We start from the raw sequence: 21,341 nt of genomic DNA on the forward strand, positions 1-21,341 counted from the left end.
TTCATGGGCACAAATTCAAACTCTGTGGTCCCACATTGTCGATTTGCCAAAAAGAATTTAAAAAACAACTGTTTAAATTTAATTTTTAATGCCAAAAATTGCACGAATATTTCGGGGACGCTTTTTTGTTTCGGGGACAGATTGGGGACATTTTGGGCATCCCCTATATGTTTCATGAACAGGTCGTCGTCCCCAAATGTCAGGGGACTTTTCCAATTGTTTCTTACTGTTTTTTGAAATTGGGGACGGCTAGGCATGTTTCCTTTTTGTCCCACTGTTCCCTAAATGTTTCAGGGGTGGAAACAAGTCCTCTAGGGACAAGAAATGTGTTAATGTGTAAGATAGCTTATTTCATAATACACATTTCGATCTTTACAACAATATCTTCAGTACAATTCGACAAAGTTAAAACCATGAAGCTCATGAAAGCTCAAAGTCTTATCATGACTCCTTATATGAATTTGGTAACAGAGATGAAACATGCATGTAGCTCAAAGCCTCCAACATATTCTTTACCTTACGTGCACAGATAGAGAAAATAAAAGCAACACCAAGTCTGCTAGTTACCTGCTTGCTTGAGTGTTCTACACTAGCTTTAAACATGATAAACAACTCAAGGTCTGCAAGACCAAGTCTTAAAACCAAACTATAAGTCTAAACACAATTAGCAGCTCACAGTTTGCAAGATTGAATTTAAATCCCTTGACAGTAGCACAACATTCATAAACAATTTCCAAACAATTGTTGTCACATAACAACTTGAATTAGCACAACGTCTGAAAATAACTTGCCTTCTTTATTTAATGCAATTGGATTTGCATCTAAGCTCAAAGTCTTAGAGTGCATGCACAAATTGGCAGAGTTTTATTATATTGTCAAAAGATAAAATATTACATAGAGCACCCTCATATACATAGGTGAAGGGCTGGGAGAAGAAAGTGGGAGAAGTCCAACTAAGATTTATTCCATAGCTAACTAACTGCAGTTGACTTATTCAACATTGCAGGTCCTATTATATTTTCAGTTGTAATGTGATTACATGTAATTAGTATTACAAGTTGCAATTTGGCATGCAATCTTATCACATTTGATCACAATTTGTCACGTTACATGCAATTTGTCAAAATGGGATTTTACTTATACATAATTGAAACTAATCTGAGTGTCTGTAAACATGATTCTATTACACAATCCTCTGTCTGATCTTCATGCTTCTATAGGATGCTGACACTTTGAGGAATCCAGGCTTGATGAAGGCATTTTTGTCTCGAGACAAGAAGTTGCTTCTATTAAGATAATATCTTATACTTTCTATAATAGTCAACTACTTGTTTGTAGTCCATCTTTCAATCTAGATAGGAATGTTTCCTATCCCGTCTCTTTTTTCTTCAGTCCAGATAGGAATGTTTCCTATCCTGTCTCTAGTTTTGTTTCTAATTCCGTCTTCAGTCTACGTTGTTTCTTTTAGAAACAATGTCCTTGTAATTCTTTCTAAGGAACACATTTGTTCCTCTGTTAATTAATGAATCATTCGGAAATCCGTTAATCTGCCAACTCTTCTTGAATCTTGTAACATGGTATCAGAGCTATTACTTAAATTTTTTCGAAAAAATTTATAATTTCTTCGTGAAATTATATGTTTAAATTTTTTCAAAATTTTTTCTGTTGAATTTCTCTAAAACCCGCTTAGGGTTTTTGGCCTAGAGAAATTCCCGAACTCGGGTCTGCCTGTGTTTGTTCAGCACACTCTAGCCCCATTCGTCTATGCACATCGATCCTTGAAGAAAAATCTGCCATTTTTTATCAAGAAATCTGAAGTTTTTTCAAGCGTTTTTCAGCCAGGGCCTTTTTTTTCAAAACCCTAATTTTTGGGGCCAAAAAAAAATTTTGTTTGTAGATTTTTGGTGGGTTTTTCGAGAGCTCAACTGGGTTTTCGTCCGTTTTTTCTGGCTGCCTCGATTTTTGTGCCTCGATTTTCGAGCCAGCGGATCCAAAAAACGACAGCAGATTCCTTCTGGGTTTTTCGAGCTCTCTTCTGGGTCATTCTCTGATTCTTCTGGGTCTTCCGTATTTTTGCCTCGAAGAACGTGCCTTTATAGATTTTCATAGTTTTTCATTAAAAAACGTGCCATGGCATCTTTGACAAATATTCTGCTCGGGCATAATTCCAAATTCAATGGTCACAATTATGGAACCTGGAAGCAGCGCATCATCGCAATCTTCGAATATTGAAACACCGATCAACTTGTTCTGGGTGTTACGCAGCGTTCGACTTCTCCAGGTCCTGATCAAGGCGAAGCTGCATTTTTTGCCTTCTGAATCTGTTTCTATTTTTTATGGGTTTGTTGATTTTCTCCTCAAAAATCATTTCAAGTTGTCTGTAATACGCAAGGTTGCGTGAGATTATGGGTTTGTTGATTTTCTCCTCAAAAATCATTTCAAGTTGTCTGTAATACGCAAGGTTGCGTGAGATTCTGGGTTTGTTGATTTTTTCCTCAAAAATCATTTCAAGTTGTCTGTAATACGCAAGGTTGCGTGAGATTCTGGGTTTTACCGTTTTTTTCACAAAAACGAAGTTTTGTAATTGCAATTTGTTTTGGGTCATAGCACTCTTCTGGCAAAGCTTCTTGGTTTCAGCATTCTGTAGATCCAGGGAGGGTCTCAGTTATCACAGAATGTTCCGACATCCGTACGTTGACCATTAAGGGAGGGTATTAAGATAATATCTTATACTTTCTATAATAGTCAACTACTTGTTTGTAGTCCGTCTTTCAGTCTAGATAGGAATGTTTCCTATCCTGTCTCTTTTTTCTTCAGTCCAGATAGGAATGTTTCCTATCCTGTCTCTAGTTTTGTTTCTAATTCCGTCTTCAGTCTACGTTGTTTCTTTTAGAAACAACGTCCTTGTAATTCTTTATAAGGAAAACATTTGTTCCTCTGTTAATTAATGAATCATCCGGAAATCCGTTAATTTGCCAACTCTTCTTGAATCTTGTAACAGCTTCCTTGATCATTCTTCTGTCCAGTAGCTTTCATTTGGAAAACATTGTTCTGACTTTCTGTGACCATCTCAGTCTTGAACTTGCCTTTGATGAAACAATGGACCCTTTTCTGTTTGCTGTTATCAATGTTCAAACCTCAAATCACTGCAGCGCACCCTTTGTCTTTTGATGATATGTAAGTGTCCGCTGTTTGTTCTTTTTAAGGACAAATTGAATCCATACACCTCCATGACCATTGTAATAAAAAACAACGATTTAGTACTGTTCTGAATCACATGATTGTTATCTTACGACAACACATCCTTTGTTCTTTCACGGATCCCTCTTGGTTATCATTGCTTCTCTTTCATGCTTAGCTCCTCTTGATGCTTTCAATGTCAATATCTTGACTCTAAGAATCTGCATTTCATCATGGTACCAGTGGAGAATCCCTAACACCTTCTTCAGGATGAAAATGTTGTAAAACATTGCCCCTGTACCGATTTATTAGTTTGGTGAATCGTGTGTGCAAACAGTACTGACAAAAGGAGGTCTAAAATGAGACACAAATGTGGGGTCACAAGTGAATTTCGGGTCTTGAGGACTGCATTACAAGTGTGGAAGGTCATAAGCATTTACTTGCAATTGGGGAAACTGAAAATGCATTACATATGTGAAATGGGAATATAGAAGTTTGAAATTGTAATCGAGTCTTAGAGATCTAATTTCAAGTGATCTAAAGTCCTTTCTAGGCTGCATTTGGGTTTTGGAAGGCACACTGGAAGTGGGGAACAGCTTGTTATATTTTACAAGTGTGAAATAAACATTACAAGGTTCAGATTGGGTCTTATGACATCAACTGCAAGTAATATAAAACTACAAAAATAGCAATTTGCAGTGTAGTTCTCGAGATCCGAAAATGCAATAGGGCATTTGGACAAGTAATACGATGCATAAAATAGATCTTGAGAATATAGTTGCAGGTAACTTGCTTTCATTGTTATGCAGTTCTACTAATCCGATATAGCAATATCATACCATGGAAGAGGTTTTTCCTTTAGAGAAAATACGGATTCTAGATCATTCGAATTGCAAATGGAAAAATAATATACACATGTTTTCAAAGACCACAAATGGACTTGAAACTCACGAGTTTCTAAGGAAAAACAAAGCATGAGAAAACTGTAAAAAATGAAGTAATAAAAACTTAAAAATCGACTAGCAAATAGAGAAAAAACTACAACTTAACCCATAAACAAGAAACAACCACATATAAAATGCATATAACTCAATATGATGCTCAATATGACCAAAGATTCCACAGAACATTTTGATACCAGAAAATTCTCTGCAGATTTTGACAGCAGAATTTTGTAAGCGGAAAATTGACTGCAGAAATTTTAATTGTGATATTGCTATCAGAACTTAACTGTATAGATTTTGAGTCAAACTCATTGACCTAGAAATTTTGTTTACAAATGAATATTGGTTTCGAAACTCGAAATTTTCAATCAGGAAACTCGAAATTTTCAATCAGGAAGGGCTCTATGAGCAACCTGGAATCTGATACACTAGTGCATTGATGTATACCTTCTCTCTAGGAAGAGGACCCGAATTTCTGAGCTTAATTATAAAGTTTCAAAACAAACAGAAATCTAAGAAATGGAAAGGGCCTGATTGTTAGGTAGTCTACTGGATATATTCAAGAAGCATATCAAAGGCCAACTAGTCTGAAAGATAAATTTTCAGATATGGGAAGGCGTGTTCATTAGACTGTGATACCAATTCATATGATTCTGTTACTGTGTGTCTTAACATAGATGTGGGAGAAGCATATGTATTTAAACTAAAAATCGTACTACAACATTTAATATTCCTCACAGTTTGTCTCTTTTTACTTATTTCTGAATAATTTTAACATTTGTTCCAATTGTTCGTCACTTCTTAATTCATTGCAATCTTCTACCCTTTACAGTTGTTCTAGCTGTTCTTCTACTTATTGGTTTAGTTTTATCTATCATTTACATCTGTTACAGCTGCCATCTACTTTGTTTCTTCTGTTTCTCTGACTTTCATCTATTTTCACTTTATCTTAATCTTAATCAACCCACTTGTGCATGGACAATAGTTAATTTCTAACTTCACAGGATGTCCTTATCAGTTACACCAGTGTATCTTATTTGTTTTATAGTGCTAGTGAGCTGCCCAAAACTTCTGTACAAATGGATTTGAAACTCACAAGTTTCCAAGGAAAACAAAGCGTGAGAAGACTGTTAAAAATGAAGTAATAACAACTTAAAAATTGACTAGCAGATAGAGAAAAAACTACAAATTATAACCCATAAACAAGGAACAACCACATATAAAATGCATATAACTCAGTGAAGACATATTTGGGAAAAAGGCAAGGGAAAACGTCTGTTATGATGCTCAATATGACCAAAGATACCACACAACATTTTGATACCAGAAAATTCTCTGCAGATTTTGACAGCAGAATTTTGTAATTGACTGCAGAATTTTAATTGTGATATTGCTATCAGGACTTAACTATGTAGTTTTTTAGTCAAACTCATTGACCTAGAAATTTTGTTTACAAATGAATATTGGTTTTGAAACTTGAAATGTTCAATCAGGAAGGCCTCTATGAGCAACCTGGAATATGATACACTAGCGCATTGATGTATACCTTCTCTCTAGGAAGAGGACCCAAATTTCTGAGCTTAAGTATAAAGTTTCAAAACAAACAGAAAATCTGAGAAATGGGAAGGCCCTGATTGTTAGGTGGTGTGCTGGATATATTCAAGGAGTATATCAAAGGCCAAGTAGTCTGAAAGATAAATTTTCAGATATGGGAAGGCATGCTCATTAGACTGTGATACCAATTCATATGATTCTGTTACTGTGTGTTTCTATGTTAACATATATGTGGGAGAAGCATATGTATTTAAGCTAAATATCGTACAACATTTAATATTTCTCACAGTTTGTCTGTTTTTACTTATTTCTGAATGCTTTTAACATTTGTTCCAATTGTCTGTCACTTCTTAATTCATTGCAATCTTCTACCCTTTACAGTTGTTCTCTCTGTTCTTCTACTTATTGGTTTAGTTTTATCTATCATTTACATCTGTTACAGCTGCCATCTACTTTGTTTCTTCCGTTTCTCTGACTTTCATCTATTTTCACTTAATCTTAATCTTAATCAATCCTCTTGTGCATGTACAATAGTTAATTTGTAACTTCACAGGATGTCCTTATCAGCTATACTAGTGTATCTTATTTTTTTTTATAGTGCTAGTGAGCTGCCCAAAACTTCTGTACAGCTGGATGCAGTCTATATATTTTGTAACTATAAAAAGTAGTACATAAACTTATTTTACCCATGATATGTACTACTTTTAAACATAAATGTTTCACTTGAAATAATAAAGTAAATATTCATAGGAATGAGCAATAGATCTATTTAGGCATTGTATCGACAAACACTATACTTATTTTCAGTAACAGATGGCAGGTAGTACAAAGCCTGCGAGCTGAGAGGAATGCAGTTGCGAATAAAATGAAAGGCAAACTTGACCCTTTACACCGTACAAAACTAATAGAAGAAGGTATATGTATTGCTGTTCACATAATAAGCTGTTAACTGTTTTTTGTTTGTGGGCTTACTATAGTTCTATGGTATTTAGGCATGAGATGGCTTTGCAGTTTTGACTGACAGTATGCTCATCTGCAGGAAAGCACCTGAAGGACAGCCTTGCAGCACTAGAAGATGATCTTGCAAAACTAATGGATAAACTTCAGCAAGAAGCATTATTGATACCAAACCTTACTCATCCAGATGTCCCAATCGGAGGGGAGGATGCGGCTTCAGTGAGAAAAATGGTGCAATCACTTATCTAATTTCATTGGCATAGTTGAAATCTTGTAACACAAGATGCTAACATGTTATGATCTATGTACAGATAGGAAGTAAACACGAATTCCAGTTTCCTGTGAAAGACCATGTGGAGTTAGGGCAAGAACTTGAACTCTTTGATTTTGAATCAGCTGCAGAGGTATGATTTGAAAACTTAATATGTCATTGGCATTGGGAAGCTCGGATGATTTTCCAGTTACACGAGAAAATTTGCATTATCCGTTTGCATTTTCTTTGTAATAGATGAGTTTGGTTGGCTCTTGGCATGGTTGGGAAGTATCTGTTTCTGGTCAAAAGTGAAAAAATCTGACCCTTCTAAATTATACCATGTACAACCAAAAAAATACATGTATGTTGTGAAATTTCAGACTATTAACAACGATATAGAAACCTTACTTGTATGTTCTCTAAAATTTTGCTTTGAATTGTCTCCTTCCCATGCATGGTCAAGGACTGTTGACTGAGTTTTCTAGGTGAATTCAGTGGTGTCTTTCCTGTGAATTATTTTATCATTCTTTTGTAGATGATTTTCTTATTTGTGAAGGCTAATTTTGTTTGCTGGTGATTCTCACTTTTTCTTATTGTAAGTTGTTAAATTTCTATTTATACATTACTTTTAGCTATGAAATGGTAACAACTGAGATTCACAATGATTTGAAAGGATGATGTGCTTGGATTTAAATAATCAATATGGATCAGCAATGGTTAAAATAACTTAAGTGATAAAAGTTTAGTATTGTCAATAACATAATCAACTAAAATGGTTTCCAGTTCAATAGTATCCAAAAGGGGTTCAGGAGAATATTTTTCCTTTCTATAACATTATTTGTCAATACCACCAAGTCATTTGTAAGAATTTTTCTTCACTAAACTTTCTATGCTTTTTTTGGCCAAGGAGAGCATTTCTTGATGCCCCTCTTCATTTTGCTTCCATTCACTGCACTGAGCTCCAGTGGCTGTGATGATTAATTGACATTCATCTTTTCTATGTTTCTGTGTGTTTGGTTGACTCTCCTCTTGCCATGACTCTCTATTTAGTATCTCCTATATTTTTCTACAGAGAAGACCCTGTTTTATCTGTGCTTTGCATTGACAATGGTTCAACTATTTGGGAGGATATTGACAAACTGGTGAAGAACATTATTTGTGTAATAATGGTTAGGACTGGTTGGTAATATTATCTGATTCGGATTGCTGATTTTTTGTAGATTCAGGCATGAACCCTGAGGTGCAAGAAAATCATTGAGTCTTTGACTTGATCAGAAATTGTGATATAATGCTATTTTATTTGCAAAACTCCAAACTGTGATTTGTCAGAAATCGCTATTTATTTTTTGCTATATTTTAATGAAATTATTCATATTTTCTGATTCCTAATTAATTTAATTTATTACTATATTTAAATAATAAAGTGCTTGGTAAACTTTTTAACATGACTGGCGAAGCTGGTACAACATGCTCTGCAGCTCCACGAGAAATGCTTTTGTCCTAGAGCTATGAACCTGTGAGGTCACAAACGGGGGACCTCATCCCCTTATTACAAAGCTGATGCCCAAACCTGTGAGTTCATTGGATCAGCGAAGGCACAAGCCCATGATCACAATGGCCCAGCGGGGTTTGAACTTAGGAGGGGACAACACCACCACCACCACTTAACCAACACACTAGTGGTGCACCTTAAGGATTTTCTGATTAAATAACAATTAATTGAAAATCTAATTATCTAATAGTATGCCTAGTCAATCTTGAGGAAGACTTTTACAATAGAATTTTTCATCTGCTATTAATTTCATCATTATGCGACAGGTCATCATAGATGGATTCAACTGCTGCTTAAACTGTCATAGATAGGAAAAAAGACAGAGCCCTAAGAGATTGAAATAGCTGAGTGTTCCAACTTCAGGTGTTTCAAATTTTGAAGACTCTTGAGCTTCTTGTTGATTTTTCTTGTGACTCATCCTCGTAAATATTATTTGGTGTTTCAATTTTTCCTCAGTTACGGGTACTGCTGTTTGGGCCCGGGTCCTGGTACTGGTACAGTTTTGGTACTGGTTCTTCTGGGGTACTTCATGGGTTCTCTTTGGGTCCTTCATAGAAGGACACACAACAAACGTGGGCACCCAGGAAGTACCTAAAGGCAGTAGGTTAGTTTATGTATGTATTTCTAATTTGTTCATCAGCATGCTCTTTGTATCAGCTTTAGATAGTGTCTTGCAACAGCTTGCTAATATTATTCAAATTAAAATCGGTCTATGTAATGCCCTTAGTTTATGACAGTAGTGAACAGCAACCTACTTTGATTCATTTGATGGTCACGGATTGATTTTTTTTAATTTCAAAATCTGAGTATATTACTGTTGATAGATTTGTATAACCCAGCCAATAGTTATGTTTGTTGATCATGTTTGAATTGATGTCAATTTGTAATGGATGTAATCTGAAACCATATTAATAACACAATTATTTATTTATAATTTTATTGGCCAATACGGATTTATGAGCATCAATCTTTTTTTTGTATTTGTAACTTTGATGTTGAAAATAAATACATACATATATTGACAAATCCCGAATCCGCAAGGAGGGAAAAAATTGTCGTACCCATGTACCCGAACCACGTATCCATACCCGAACCAGAACCCGAATTGGCAACTTAGAATTTTTCTATCGATATCCTTACGGTTTTGGCTTTTCTAGTTCACAAGATTTTTTTTTCTTATTAAATGATTAGAAACCTAGATTATTTTTGTGTTTCAGCCCCTTGATTATGTTGCTGCTGTATTCTTCTATTTTAATATTGACTGGTTTTCTAGGTTTAATCACCAAAGTTTATAGGTTGATCCACTTGAATTTCAGTCTTATTGTCCCCTAGTTTTCACTTACAGGTGTTTGACTGCACATGTATGATCTCTTAATTTCTAATCATGGTCGTACTGTAGCTGAAGTCCCTGGTAGTGTTCTGTGTGTCAATTTCCTATTGCACATTGTGAGGATCCTTCAATTGCAGTTGTCTTTTGAAATATTTTGCTAAAACTTCGATCTAGCAATATCATGTCAAGTGTCCTGGAGTGTGATGGAGCCCAAATATTAGGAAAATTTAGGGCCTCCATTTGAGAAATAATGTTGGAGATTCAAGGTGATGGAGTATTGTCATATGAAGAATCTGAAATTATATACTTAGCTGTACTTGAATGGTGTGTTTCTAATGAAAGGTCAGTGAAAGTCTTCTTGAAAACAAAATTTTAAAAAGAACAATATCCTTGGAACAGGGCCCTTCTAGCAGAAGTTCTCACACGTGCATTACAACAAGATCCTGAAGGATTGGTTGGAAGTAGGAAGCTTGCATACTGATGAAGAAATCTCAGGTCCTAGTGTGACTGCATATTGGTTTGTATTAACTGTGATGGTTTATATTGTTTTGACAGTAATGGTCTCCAAGTGAAGGATCCCAATGGAGAGTAAGATTGAATATGATTATTGTGACAGAGTACAATCAGCATCTGTCTGTTATTTCATAATCATTTTGAAGTTTATCATGTGTGCTCTTCTTCCAACATTATTCCCAACTATTGGACAAGGATTCCAGAAAAGGAATTTGAGGCAAAATGCAGATTATACCCAGACACGATGAAGAGCAATTTTCTGAGAATATTGCAGGAGTCAAGGAAGTAAAACATAGATGAAATCATTGATGCACATTTTACAAAATATATCTACTGATATGTGTGTTGAACATTCAAAGGGTCGGAAATTTCTTGAAGTGTTTGAGGTGTTTGCAAGATACACGCACAGCAACTGCTTTTGTGGTTTCCAGGTCCCATATTATCTGGTAGGCAATGGAACAGAAAGTTTCACAGTAAAATACGGCACTAAAACCATGATTGCAATGGGAAAATATACTACAGGATCTCCACAATTACATTTGTTTTGTGAAAGAAATAACTCAGGCATTCCCAAACTTAGAAAATCCAGTCGGTGGTCCAAAGCTTGTGGAGGTATTTGAGCCGAGCAAGGAAAGAGGTGGAAGATGTGAAGAATGAGGATGTTGTCACAGGTTTTAAACACAGTCCACAATGAAACTCATAATATCGAGCAAAGACTCCACTGGCAAGAAGCACCATCGCTCATTAAACAAGTATTGATTTTGCAGTGAACAAAGTGTTGCAGTGAAACATAAACTTCATGTACACCTTTGATATGGATCAATTGCACTACAAGCACAGATACGCAATTTTGTGAAGGCACAAAAGTGACTAGCGGCTCTACTTTTTACTAAACATGGGAGTCTTGTTATCAACAGAAGGATGCTGCTTCATACCAATGGAATGCAGAGGTGTTACAATATAGTCCCGATAATTGCCCAACAAGCATGCATAACTTCAGTTCCAACCTACAAACAATGAAATGAAATGAAATATTTTTTAATGATATCCACAAGACCAACCGTCTAAGGGACCAACATAGGACCCCTTAATCAGTCTATTGAGATTGTCACTTTTGTTGTGGATCTGCATAAGATGGCCCCCTTGCGGAGTCTTGGCCCTTCAAAGAGCTCTTCTATCTTGTTCACCTTTAAAGTGTTCTTGTGCTGGTTGCGAATATCCTCGTATGTGGTGCAATCTTTCACATAGTGCCATTCCGTTTCCACCACTCCCTCATTGCAAAACCTACAAATTCTGTCCTCCCACTCTTCCTTAGGGACTGTCCATTTGCTAGTTTCACATCTCAGACGGTGTGATCTAGATGTCAGTTGGGTGATTAAGATTTTCGCCTTTCCTTTGATCTCGGCTCCTAAGTACTCTTTGTCGCCATGTTTGCATGTGGGGTTAAATTCTTTGACATAGTAGGCTTTTTTTCCTACCTAACTGATTTGTCCACACGGCAGATCTGATTTTTTCTACCACCCATTTTTTAATTTCTAAGTTGGTTTCGGGGCACTCTTCGTAGTCAATGTTCCATTTGTTGAATGATTTGTTGTTTTGTTTCTTCCACGTCTTCTTCCAACTGTCAAGCTCCTCATCAACCAGCATACTAGGCCAGCGATGTGCATCCATTTTTCCCACTTTTTTTAGATAGCTCAACAAACAAACAATTGCCGAGGCCTCCACTGGGAACATGCCTGCCTCCGCCAAAAGAATCTCGTAGGGAATTGTTGACTTGACTTTGAGGTTAGTTGTAATGAAGTGCTTTTGTATTCTTTCAATTTGTCGCCATTTGTGGTTTGATATGTTGCTCCCCCATACCTCGCTGCCATAAAGAATAATCAGAATCACCATCAACCCAAAGAGGATTTTCCTAGTCTTCCAATCTCATAACTCCGCTGTCCTGCACCTATTTTGAAGAAGGTAAGAGGCCTTGCACCCCCCCATATCCTTTTTGATTTGCTTGTCTCCCAACCCAGCTAATAATGGAAATCGATCTCCAGATTTTTGTATTCTTCTATAATCTCTAAAGCTTTGCCCTTAAATATGTAAGTAAGTTGATGTTTTCTTTTCCTTAAGGAAAAGACCATGATCTTGGTCTTAGATGTGTTGACCTCCATCCCTACCTCTGTGCATGTTCCCTTAGCCCATGTGCTGTTTTAGCAATGAGGATAAGATAACCAGCATAAAGAAGCAACCTAATCATTTAATCAGCTAGCTGCATTCCCTCTCCATTGGCTTTGTTTAGCCATTCCTCCAGCTTGCCAATATAGAGGCCAAACAAGGTAGGAGATAGCAGACAGCCTTGCTTGACCCCTACGTTGCTGCCAAAACATTCCGACATGCCCTCGTTGGTTCTGATTTTCGCTTTACTCTGTTCATAAAGCTTATAAACAACAACCCTGTACTTTATTGGGACCTCCAATTCTTCCATTCTATTCCATATTTTATCTCTAGGGATAGTATCGAAAGCTTTCTTAAAGTCAACAATGCAGCAAAAGCCTCTTCTCCTTGTTTCCCTCACACTTTCTCAATGAGATATCTTAGGGTAATGCAATGGTCAATGGTAGAGTGTTTTGGTCTGAAACCCCCCTGTCCTGTAGCTCCTTTTCCTTCTTTTTTTGTCCATCCGCTGATTCTTTACTCTTAACATACTCCCATAGAGCTTGCCTCATAGGGGGTTCACCCTGATGGTGTGGTAGTTGAAAGGGTTTTTGACGTCCCCGCGTTTATGAAGAGGAATAACTACATTGGTGGTCCATTCAGTGGGAAAGCAGCCTTGTGTGACTGTATTAAAAATGTTCTTGATGTGCGGAGCCAACAAATCTGCCCCCCACTTTAGAAATTCAGCTTGCAACCCATCAATATCCTGAGCTTTGCCACTCGCTAATCTCCTTATCCCTAGATTAATGTCTTCATCAGAAAATAACTCAACCAAACTGCTGATTGTGGGAAGTGAAACTTTGCCCTCCGGTCTCTCATAAAGAATTTTTGCGTATTCTAGCCATTGGGAATTCGTAATTTTATTTTCAACATGTTTTCTAGCTTTTTGTAACTTCCTCCAAAAACCTTTAGGGTTATGCTTTCCTAACATGATTAACTCCTTCCTTTGGTTAATCACATATTCTTCTTTTTTGGATTTGATCAGCCATTTGTATTCTCTTATGATTGCTTTGTTTTCCTTTCTCCCTTTAAGGTCTTTTTTTGCAGCCTTGCATTCTTCATCATACCATGGGTTAGCTGGAAAGGTGTTTGAGATGCTTTTCTTTATTCTTGTTCTCTTCCAACCTTTTAACGCTCTTTGAATTAGTGGGATCATTGAGCTGTTGTTGATGTGGTCTTTCTTATCAATGTTTACATTGAGATTTGTGTTGTCGTGGTGCATTTGGATCTGTTGTTTAAGAGCGGTGCAAAATAGCTCTTTATTTTCATTGTTTATAAGAATCTTGCCCTTTTGTTTCCTTTTGTATTGTCATCTTGGACCTGATCGCTTTTTAGCCTTTTGATTTTCATATTGTATTAATAAAGATGGGCATATGGTCCGAATTTAGCTCCATAGGACATCGTTCAATTCTGAAATCAGCTACCTTGGTGATGGTTGAGTGAGAACACATCATAGAGTCCACTATGCTTTGTCCGTTATATGTTTTACAAGTGATTTTGTTTGATTTTGGCCACATCTTCATGCCATTGCAAACAACCAACCCGTGAAGGCTACATAGCCCTAAAAGTTCAGCCCCAAAGTGAGACACCCCACCTTTCTCGTCCTATGAGGTCCTTTTACTGATATTGTCTTCATCTTCTTTTAGTCACAAGGGATTGCTGTCCTCTGTTAAGTCATTAGCCAGATGAATAGATTGGTTACTCACAGTTTTAGCATTAAAATCTCCTATAAGGATTGTGTTTCCGGTATAACTAAAAGAAAATACATCTTTTTTGACAGCTGCAAATGGATCTTTGTTGTCTAGATTTCTCTTTTTGTAGAATTTAGAACTTTTTGGTACGAAATAGCACGCTGCCAGCCAGGTGATCTCCTCGTCATCTTCAATCTTTAGCCATATAAATTGTTTATTTGAATCCTCTTTCTTCACTTTTATGTTTTTGTTCCACGTATCTTTTATCAAGATAGTAATCCCTCCATGACCTTTACCTGTCTTTGTTTCTTCATTCCACACAGAATTTATTGTACCCTTCAAAATCTGGAATCCTACACCCTTCATGTTCATGTGTCTCTATGAGGCAAATAATGTCTTGCTCATCAGCTATGGGCCCCAACCCCGGTTCTCTTCTCTATGGATAATCTCTACAATTCCAACTCACCATGTTTAGATACTCTCATGAGGTCCTAAGTTCCTATTTTTGACTCGTTGGTTTATCGGCAATCTATGCTTTACCGTTTTTCATCCAAGCCCATTTACCAGCAGCCCTTGCTGATTTTACTTTCTCCCACTCCTTTCTCGTTTCCTCTTGCTGGTTAATGGTCAAATCCTCGTCTAAATATATTTGAGTGCCTTTGAGTAGCCCCTTGTTTTTCATGATTGCGCTTTTGTCCTCTATGCTGTTTGAAGTCTCTCACTTGTCTATTTTTCCCCAATCCCATATTTCTGCCAATCCTGTTCGCTTGTTGAATTTTACCCACCCAATTTAGTTTGTCCCTAAGGAAGTCATGTGTCAAGATTTCTGTTTATTCACATTCCCCATAATCTTTTAAACCTTTAATAATGAGGTTTACAACCTTTTCTTTTATGTCCTCTCTCATTTGTTTCCTGATTTGTTTTTCAATGAGTTCTTTTAGTTCCATGGACGGTTCATTGACTACTTGTGCCCATGACTTGGCCTCTTTTATTTGTTCTTTTAGTTCATTTTCTCTTAGTACCATGTCTGCTAGTGCTGCTTGAACTTCCTCGATTTTTGTTGTGGTATCTAATTTTGCCATTTTTTCCGAGTTGTGTTCTTCTATTGCTTTCCCTTTGCCCAAAGCTTGTTTGAGAGTGATTATCTCTTGCTGACCTCTCTCAATGTTGTCTTAAAGGCTTAAAACATGCTTTTTCAGCCATTTGTTCTCCCTTTCAAGCTCCCGACTGGTTATTGTGACCTCCTGCAACTTTCCACTCTCTTGCTGTCCTTCTCTTCTAGGGCCTCTATCCTTCTTTTCATATCCATAAGGTCATTTACATACAGTTCCGATGACCAGAGCAAAGGAGAGGAGGGGCTGTAAGATTCTTGTAGGAATCCCCCCTCGCAAGTTCCCTTGTTTGCCTCAGCTTTTATTTTAGGGATCTTTGTTGTAGGCTCCTGGTTCCCCCCTTGGACTACTGGCTCATCGGTTGTTTGATCCTTTGGGTTAGTTATTGGAAGATTTTTAGCTGTCTTCAATAGAATCATGATCAGTTTCTTCTACTTCAGTTGTTTTTTATTCTTTCAAATTTGCCTCTGTTTAAGTATCCCCAGGTATTGCTTTTCATTCACAAAGATGAACTTAGTGTTTACGTTGTGATGTTCCTCCTCCTAGCCTCTGATAGGCTGTAATGTCATGTGGGTATATAACAAGCAATCATTGTAACCCTGAGGGGAATCTAGGCAAAGAATGCTTCAGACTCCTTGCGGTGGAAATATGGTAGTTTCGAGTTTTACGACAATGAATGTAATCGCAAAGAAAAATATTCATGAACCCGCACAAATGCGAGGATGACAAAAGCCTGTGAAATTGGGGAAGTCCGATTACGACAAATATAATAATTAGAAAATATTACACCTTGCCAAATTATGGAAGCATTCGAAACATCTCCTATGTTTACAACTGGACGGTGATGTGTCTTGCCACTAAGCCAACCTAGACATCGCAAGAAAAAACAAAGTATATATAGAATCAGGAAGAAACATAGTCAAAGGAAACACGCCAGTCATTGAAGAAAAGTCAATCAGTGTAAAGAAAACAATTGTAATGAAACAATCAATAGAAGATGAAAGGTGGCAATAAAAACGACGATTCATAAGATACTATTGTTAAAAACAATCCATCTTATCGGCAAGTTAAGACAAAAGTCTATCGACTTGTTAATGTTGACAAGCATATTAGTAACAAGAGATGCATTGCGTCATAGTTCCTGCCTAGAGTACAGTGGAGGTGAAATAATAAAAGCTTGCATAAATGTAATTTTTTTTTATAATATTGAAGGTAATGATTTATTTGTCTTCCAAGAAAAAGAAAACTTTAGAGAGTGCTTAAGGTAATGAAAAGGATCTAAAATTGATTCTAGACTGTATGCTTCGAATTCAAAATTTTGTAGCATTGACAAATACTCAAAGTTTAAATAATATTTAAATTTGAGAATAATATAAGGAATAAAAATAAGCATCTTCAAAACATTATAGAAAGATACAAATTTCGCATATAATGTTAACATGATAAAAAAAAATTGATAATAATAGGTGGAATATAATATTTTGATTATGTTATTATGATTAACTATACTATTGTTATTAATTTTTTATATAATTCAATATTTCCCTTAAAGTAAAAATAATTAAAATATTATGCAGAATTTTAGAACTAAAGGAATAAATAAATATGAGATAATTGAAGGAAAATAAATAAATGCATCCTCTCAATTCCAAGACAAAAGGCAGCTATAGAAGAAAATGTCTATGTTTAAAAATAATTAGTTAAATTATATCACTACTGCTAATAGTCACCAGCAATGAGAAATGGTTTATAAAACATGTTAGCAATAAAATATTGCTATTTTAGTTGCATGACAATCATAAAATTAAAGAGAAAGTAAATCAGTGAGTGAGTCAAAAGGTAAGGTCTGCCAGAAAAAATTGGGATAAAACATGTGTATGCTGTTTGGACAGATGACAGAGTGCAGCTGAATATGAACAATGGAGAAGGCAGGTGTCCTGTTCTACAAATGCCACTTGAAAACAAAGTAAACTTGATGCAAATATTGTAATTCCATAAAATACATACTCATTAAAAGATCAGTGCTTCTCCAAATTTACTGGCATAAATAGTTTGCAAAGTGAATTCAGCTGTATTCATCCATGGGCATGACAAAATGAGGAAAACGGAAGGGAAGAAAATATAGAGACAAAAAATAATATATGAAGAAAAATGAACAAAATGTAGCTGAAAATTGTTCTTAACTGTTTGCTGCTTGCAATGACTCTGTCCAATCTGCAGTTCAACTGGTACTTGCCCGCAACAATTATGCTGACTGTAGGATTGTATGTTAAAATGCTGAAATAGTATGGCGACAGAAGTTTAGTGGTGTATAGAGGTGAGGAAAGAAACAATAAGATAAGAGTTTCTTTTCACAAATTGGGGATGGGGTACAACTTTCTAGTAATTACCACGTATGACGTATTCAAATGATTTAAGAAACATGTAGTGCAAGTTTTTTTTTTTAAATGGTTAAAATTAAAACTTCATATCTTCTAGCATTTTTTTGCTTTAAATTAGAGATTTTTTCTCTGCTTTGAATTGACATAAAATTTGTCAGTTCTGTGAATTTTGGGGAGGGAATTTTGAATACAGTACAGTTTTGAAACCCTCTTCAAGACTATTACTTTCACGAGCAAGACATTGTGTTCTTTGGAAGCTACATTTCTCAAGTCCGTGGACATTGAAAATCCTTCAGACATCATGGAAGATGTTGACATTGGGATAGGCATATTTCCACAGTATAGCAACATGAAATCTGATTAAAAATGATAATTACAGGGAATGCAAAATATTTTGTTTGAACAAATAAAAATATGAAAAACAATTGAATAGAAAACTAGATACTCAAAACACACCATTCAAATAAAATGAATCAGATTTGAAAGCCAACCAAGTTGGGTTCACTGTAAAGAGAAGTCAAGTTGAAGCTGAATAGCGGTTTAAACTTTGTATTGTGCACAAAGACCCACTGTGTGAAGGCTACCACGATCTTATAAAAAATCCAGCTGGTGTCCCTGCCATAGCTGTGGCTCATGCATATGATTCATTTCGATGGAGCAAATTCCTCTCCCCCTCCTCTCCGTATTGGCGGGGATGTCTGTGTGAATAGTATTCTTCAGCCATTATTCAGCTACCATGTCATCCTTAAAATTGGGCGGCACAAAGCTTTTTTCAAGTATGGTGAGAAGCGGGAATAAAGGGTGCATGGCTGCCATTTTAGAACCTTTAAGGCTCCCAACTTGAGAAAAGATAGAGTGTGCATGGCAACAAGAAGTTTCCAGAATTTTCTGAAGTTTTCCATGTTTTTTTCCATTGTTATAATGTTAATAAAAACTTATATTTTCTTTAAACAAAAATTACTTTTCTGCTTGTTTCGTCCAATGAAAAATCAGATAAACTAGAATTTTCAATTTTCAAAAATAAGCATTTATATATAACTATAATGTTTGCTGTGGAATAAAATATAATACTTTGCGCTGATTGGTCCGTTAACAAAGTCAAAAAAAAAATAGGGACTGAATGAATGCGATAGTTACCTGCCTGTCGGCAGGAACTAATAAGTATGATGGTCGATAATTATAAAATTAAATGATCAATCAACAGGCATAACCTTTCTATGAAAAGTCACGTAAGTTGTATATAAAGGGTTCAAATATTGAGGAAAAGAAGCTTTAAAAATAAGACATATTTGACATTGGACAGGAAAAAATATTCATATTCATTTGTAGAGAGGGATAAGGAGTTTTAATATGGCTTTGTAATATAAAATTCAAAAATTATATTCTAATGATAAATAAAAAGTCTTTTGTTTATATTTAAAGCATGGAGATTTAAATTGCAGTTGATTCATCCTTTATAACCATTTAAAAAATTTCATGAACAATTTAAATGTTAGATAAGTGGAGTGGGTCTTTAATGGCATTTTAAACTCGATCATCCTAGATATAGTGAAATATTAAATTGTTTCCATATCTATGTCTAGTTTGTCTCCCTACCTCAGGAGTTAAAGTGCAATCTGGACTAGTTTTAAAATTGTGTATATATATATTTGATCTGTCGCGTCTTGATTATTAATTTGTTTATAGTTTACATGCATAATTTTTTATAAAGTTGTACATGATAATCTTCATTGTAGTTGACTCTGTTACCCGAATAAGCAAAGGCATTGGTCTTTTGAATCATTGAAGTATTATTGGATTTATATTTAAGTCAGAAAATCTATATCTTCTTTTTTACAAGCATCAAATCCATTATTGACAAATATTATACAAAATATTCAATCAATTCAAACATTCAACATCCAATTTTATTTTGATCGAGTTTGAGGACCTTGCCAACCAGAGAACTCACAAAGCTTAAATTCGCTATAAAAAAGCTTTGGATCATGTGATCAGGTTTGGAGTGAAGGTTTACCCGCCTAAGTGTAGTGAACCCTGAAGTGCAAGGGAATTGAAGTCATTCCCGTTCGTTGGCCAAAACTGATTGTGGAATCCTATTGGAGAATTGGCAAGCTCATGGATTTCCAATCTGTGGTTTTGGGAACCAACAAAGTGGAGAGTTATACTTACTAGCTTACACAATATCTTGTTGTCTTTGTACTAAGTTGATGGCTTGTGGTTGGTTCGTTAAAGCCTATGTGTGTAGCTCACGTAGTGAGTGCAAAACTTTTGTTGGCTTGGGATAATTGGTAAATTTGCTCATTTTTGCAATGCATAATGACTTTGTCTCTTTTGGGAGAGAATGTTGATGTGGTTTCGAGTTTGAAGTATTATATGTGGTGGCAGACAAATGGTAGATTATTATTGCATTTGATTTTGAATGTGGATCCCACTTCCGTATGTGTGATGTGCAATAGAATACAATGCCTTATTTTTTAGTGCACATGGTGAGATGTGATATAATGAGGCCACATATTAATCACCCCAACAAATGCAATGCTCCTATTGATTGAAGTGTCTAGCATGCCTTTCTAGTGGCACTAGGCATAAATCAAGAGCATAAATTTGATGCCTAGTAGGACTTTTTCATTATCAAGGCTTTTTTCATTGTGGCTTTCAAGGGATGTAATCTACACAAGATTGGATAGTGATTGATCTTTATCATTCAAATACATCAATGGTTGGCATTCAAACAAAATTTGAAGGAGTTTGTATCATGCTATCGCTTTGAAGAAGTGTAGGACATGGCACCTGTACCACTCCTGCACAAATATAGCATAGTTGCACCATTAACGATTTATTGAGGCTCTGTAACTACCTAATTAGATTTTCCTTCTGCCCAAATGAAATAATTGATCATTTTAATGTCCCCATTTGTTGCCAACATCAGAATTTCAAGGATTAGCGTAATATTGGATCCTTGTAGGCTAATGAGGATGGTTAAAGGGTCTTCTGAGGTTGATTCATCTCCAACATTTATGGATTTGGCCTTCATTTGATATCATTTGGACTCCATTTGCCATATTTGCTATGTGTAATAAGTTACTCTATAACTTTATAATAACATTAAAATATTTAAATAAATCACTTAAATCACTTGAACTTTAATATCTCTTGAAACACTTGTTTGATTGCCATGTCATCTGAAATAGGGATCTCTCCTCATAATTCCCCATGTGACCAAATACACCTTCTGAAAATAGAAAGGGTCCATTTCTATCCCTCCTGACTTACTACAATAAAGTCACTTTAATATTATAAAGTGCAAATATAAAGTTACTTTATGATTTAAAGTCACTTTATGACAAAAGTAACTTAAGTGACTAAAAGATGAAATTGACATTTTATCCCACATTGCCTAGTTGTTTGTCTTACCTCATATCGAGGTTCTAAAATTTGGAGCTACATTGGGATTGACACCATGAAAAGATATTAACATATTGTTTTGAGAATTGGTTGCTTTAATGTGACTGATTGCCTTAAGGGTGAAACCCCTTAAGTGGTGGAGGAGCTGGATGTAGCCCCAACATCTCGTCAAAGACTCATTCATTTCCAAACATAGCATATTGAAGATGAGATTTTGTATGGTGGACAGTATTCAAGTAAGTATTGGCACGAGGCTATGAATTTGTG

The 21,341-nt window shown here is 35.8% G+C and overlaps 1 protein-coding gene across 2 annotated transcripts in view; it reads left to right on the plus strand.

Moving 5' to 3' along the window:
- The window catches only part of LOC149535065 (serine--tRNA ligase, chloroplastic/mitochondrial-like), a 92,021-nt gene that overhangs the window by 26,927 nt on the left and 43,753 nt on the right, over positions 1–21,341 (plus strand). For both annotated transcript variants that reach the window (XM_089804729.1, XM_089804730.1), the window contains exons 3-5: positions 6,499–6,592; positions 6,718–6,866; positions 6,947–7,039. In XM_089804729.1, the coding sequence (XP_089660855.1) occupies positions 6,499–6,592; positions 6,718–6,866; positions 6,947–7,039 (336 nt within the window). The remainder of the gene's footprint in view (positions 1–6,498; positions 6,593–6,717; positions 6,867–6,946; positions 7,040–21,341) is intronic.

This window comes from Cupressus sempervirens, chromosome 10, assembly GCF_028749045.1.
Source record: "Cupressus sempervirens isolate cs-2001-9-10 chromosome 10, ASM2874904v1, whole genome shotgun sequence".
NCBI lineage: Eukaryota > Viridiplantae > Streptophyta > Pinopsida > Cupressales > Cupressaceae > Cupressus > Cupressus sempervirens.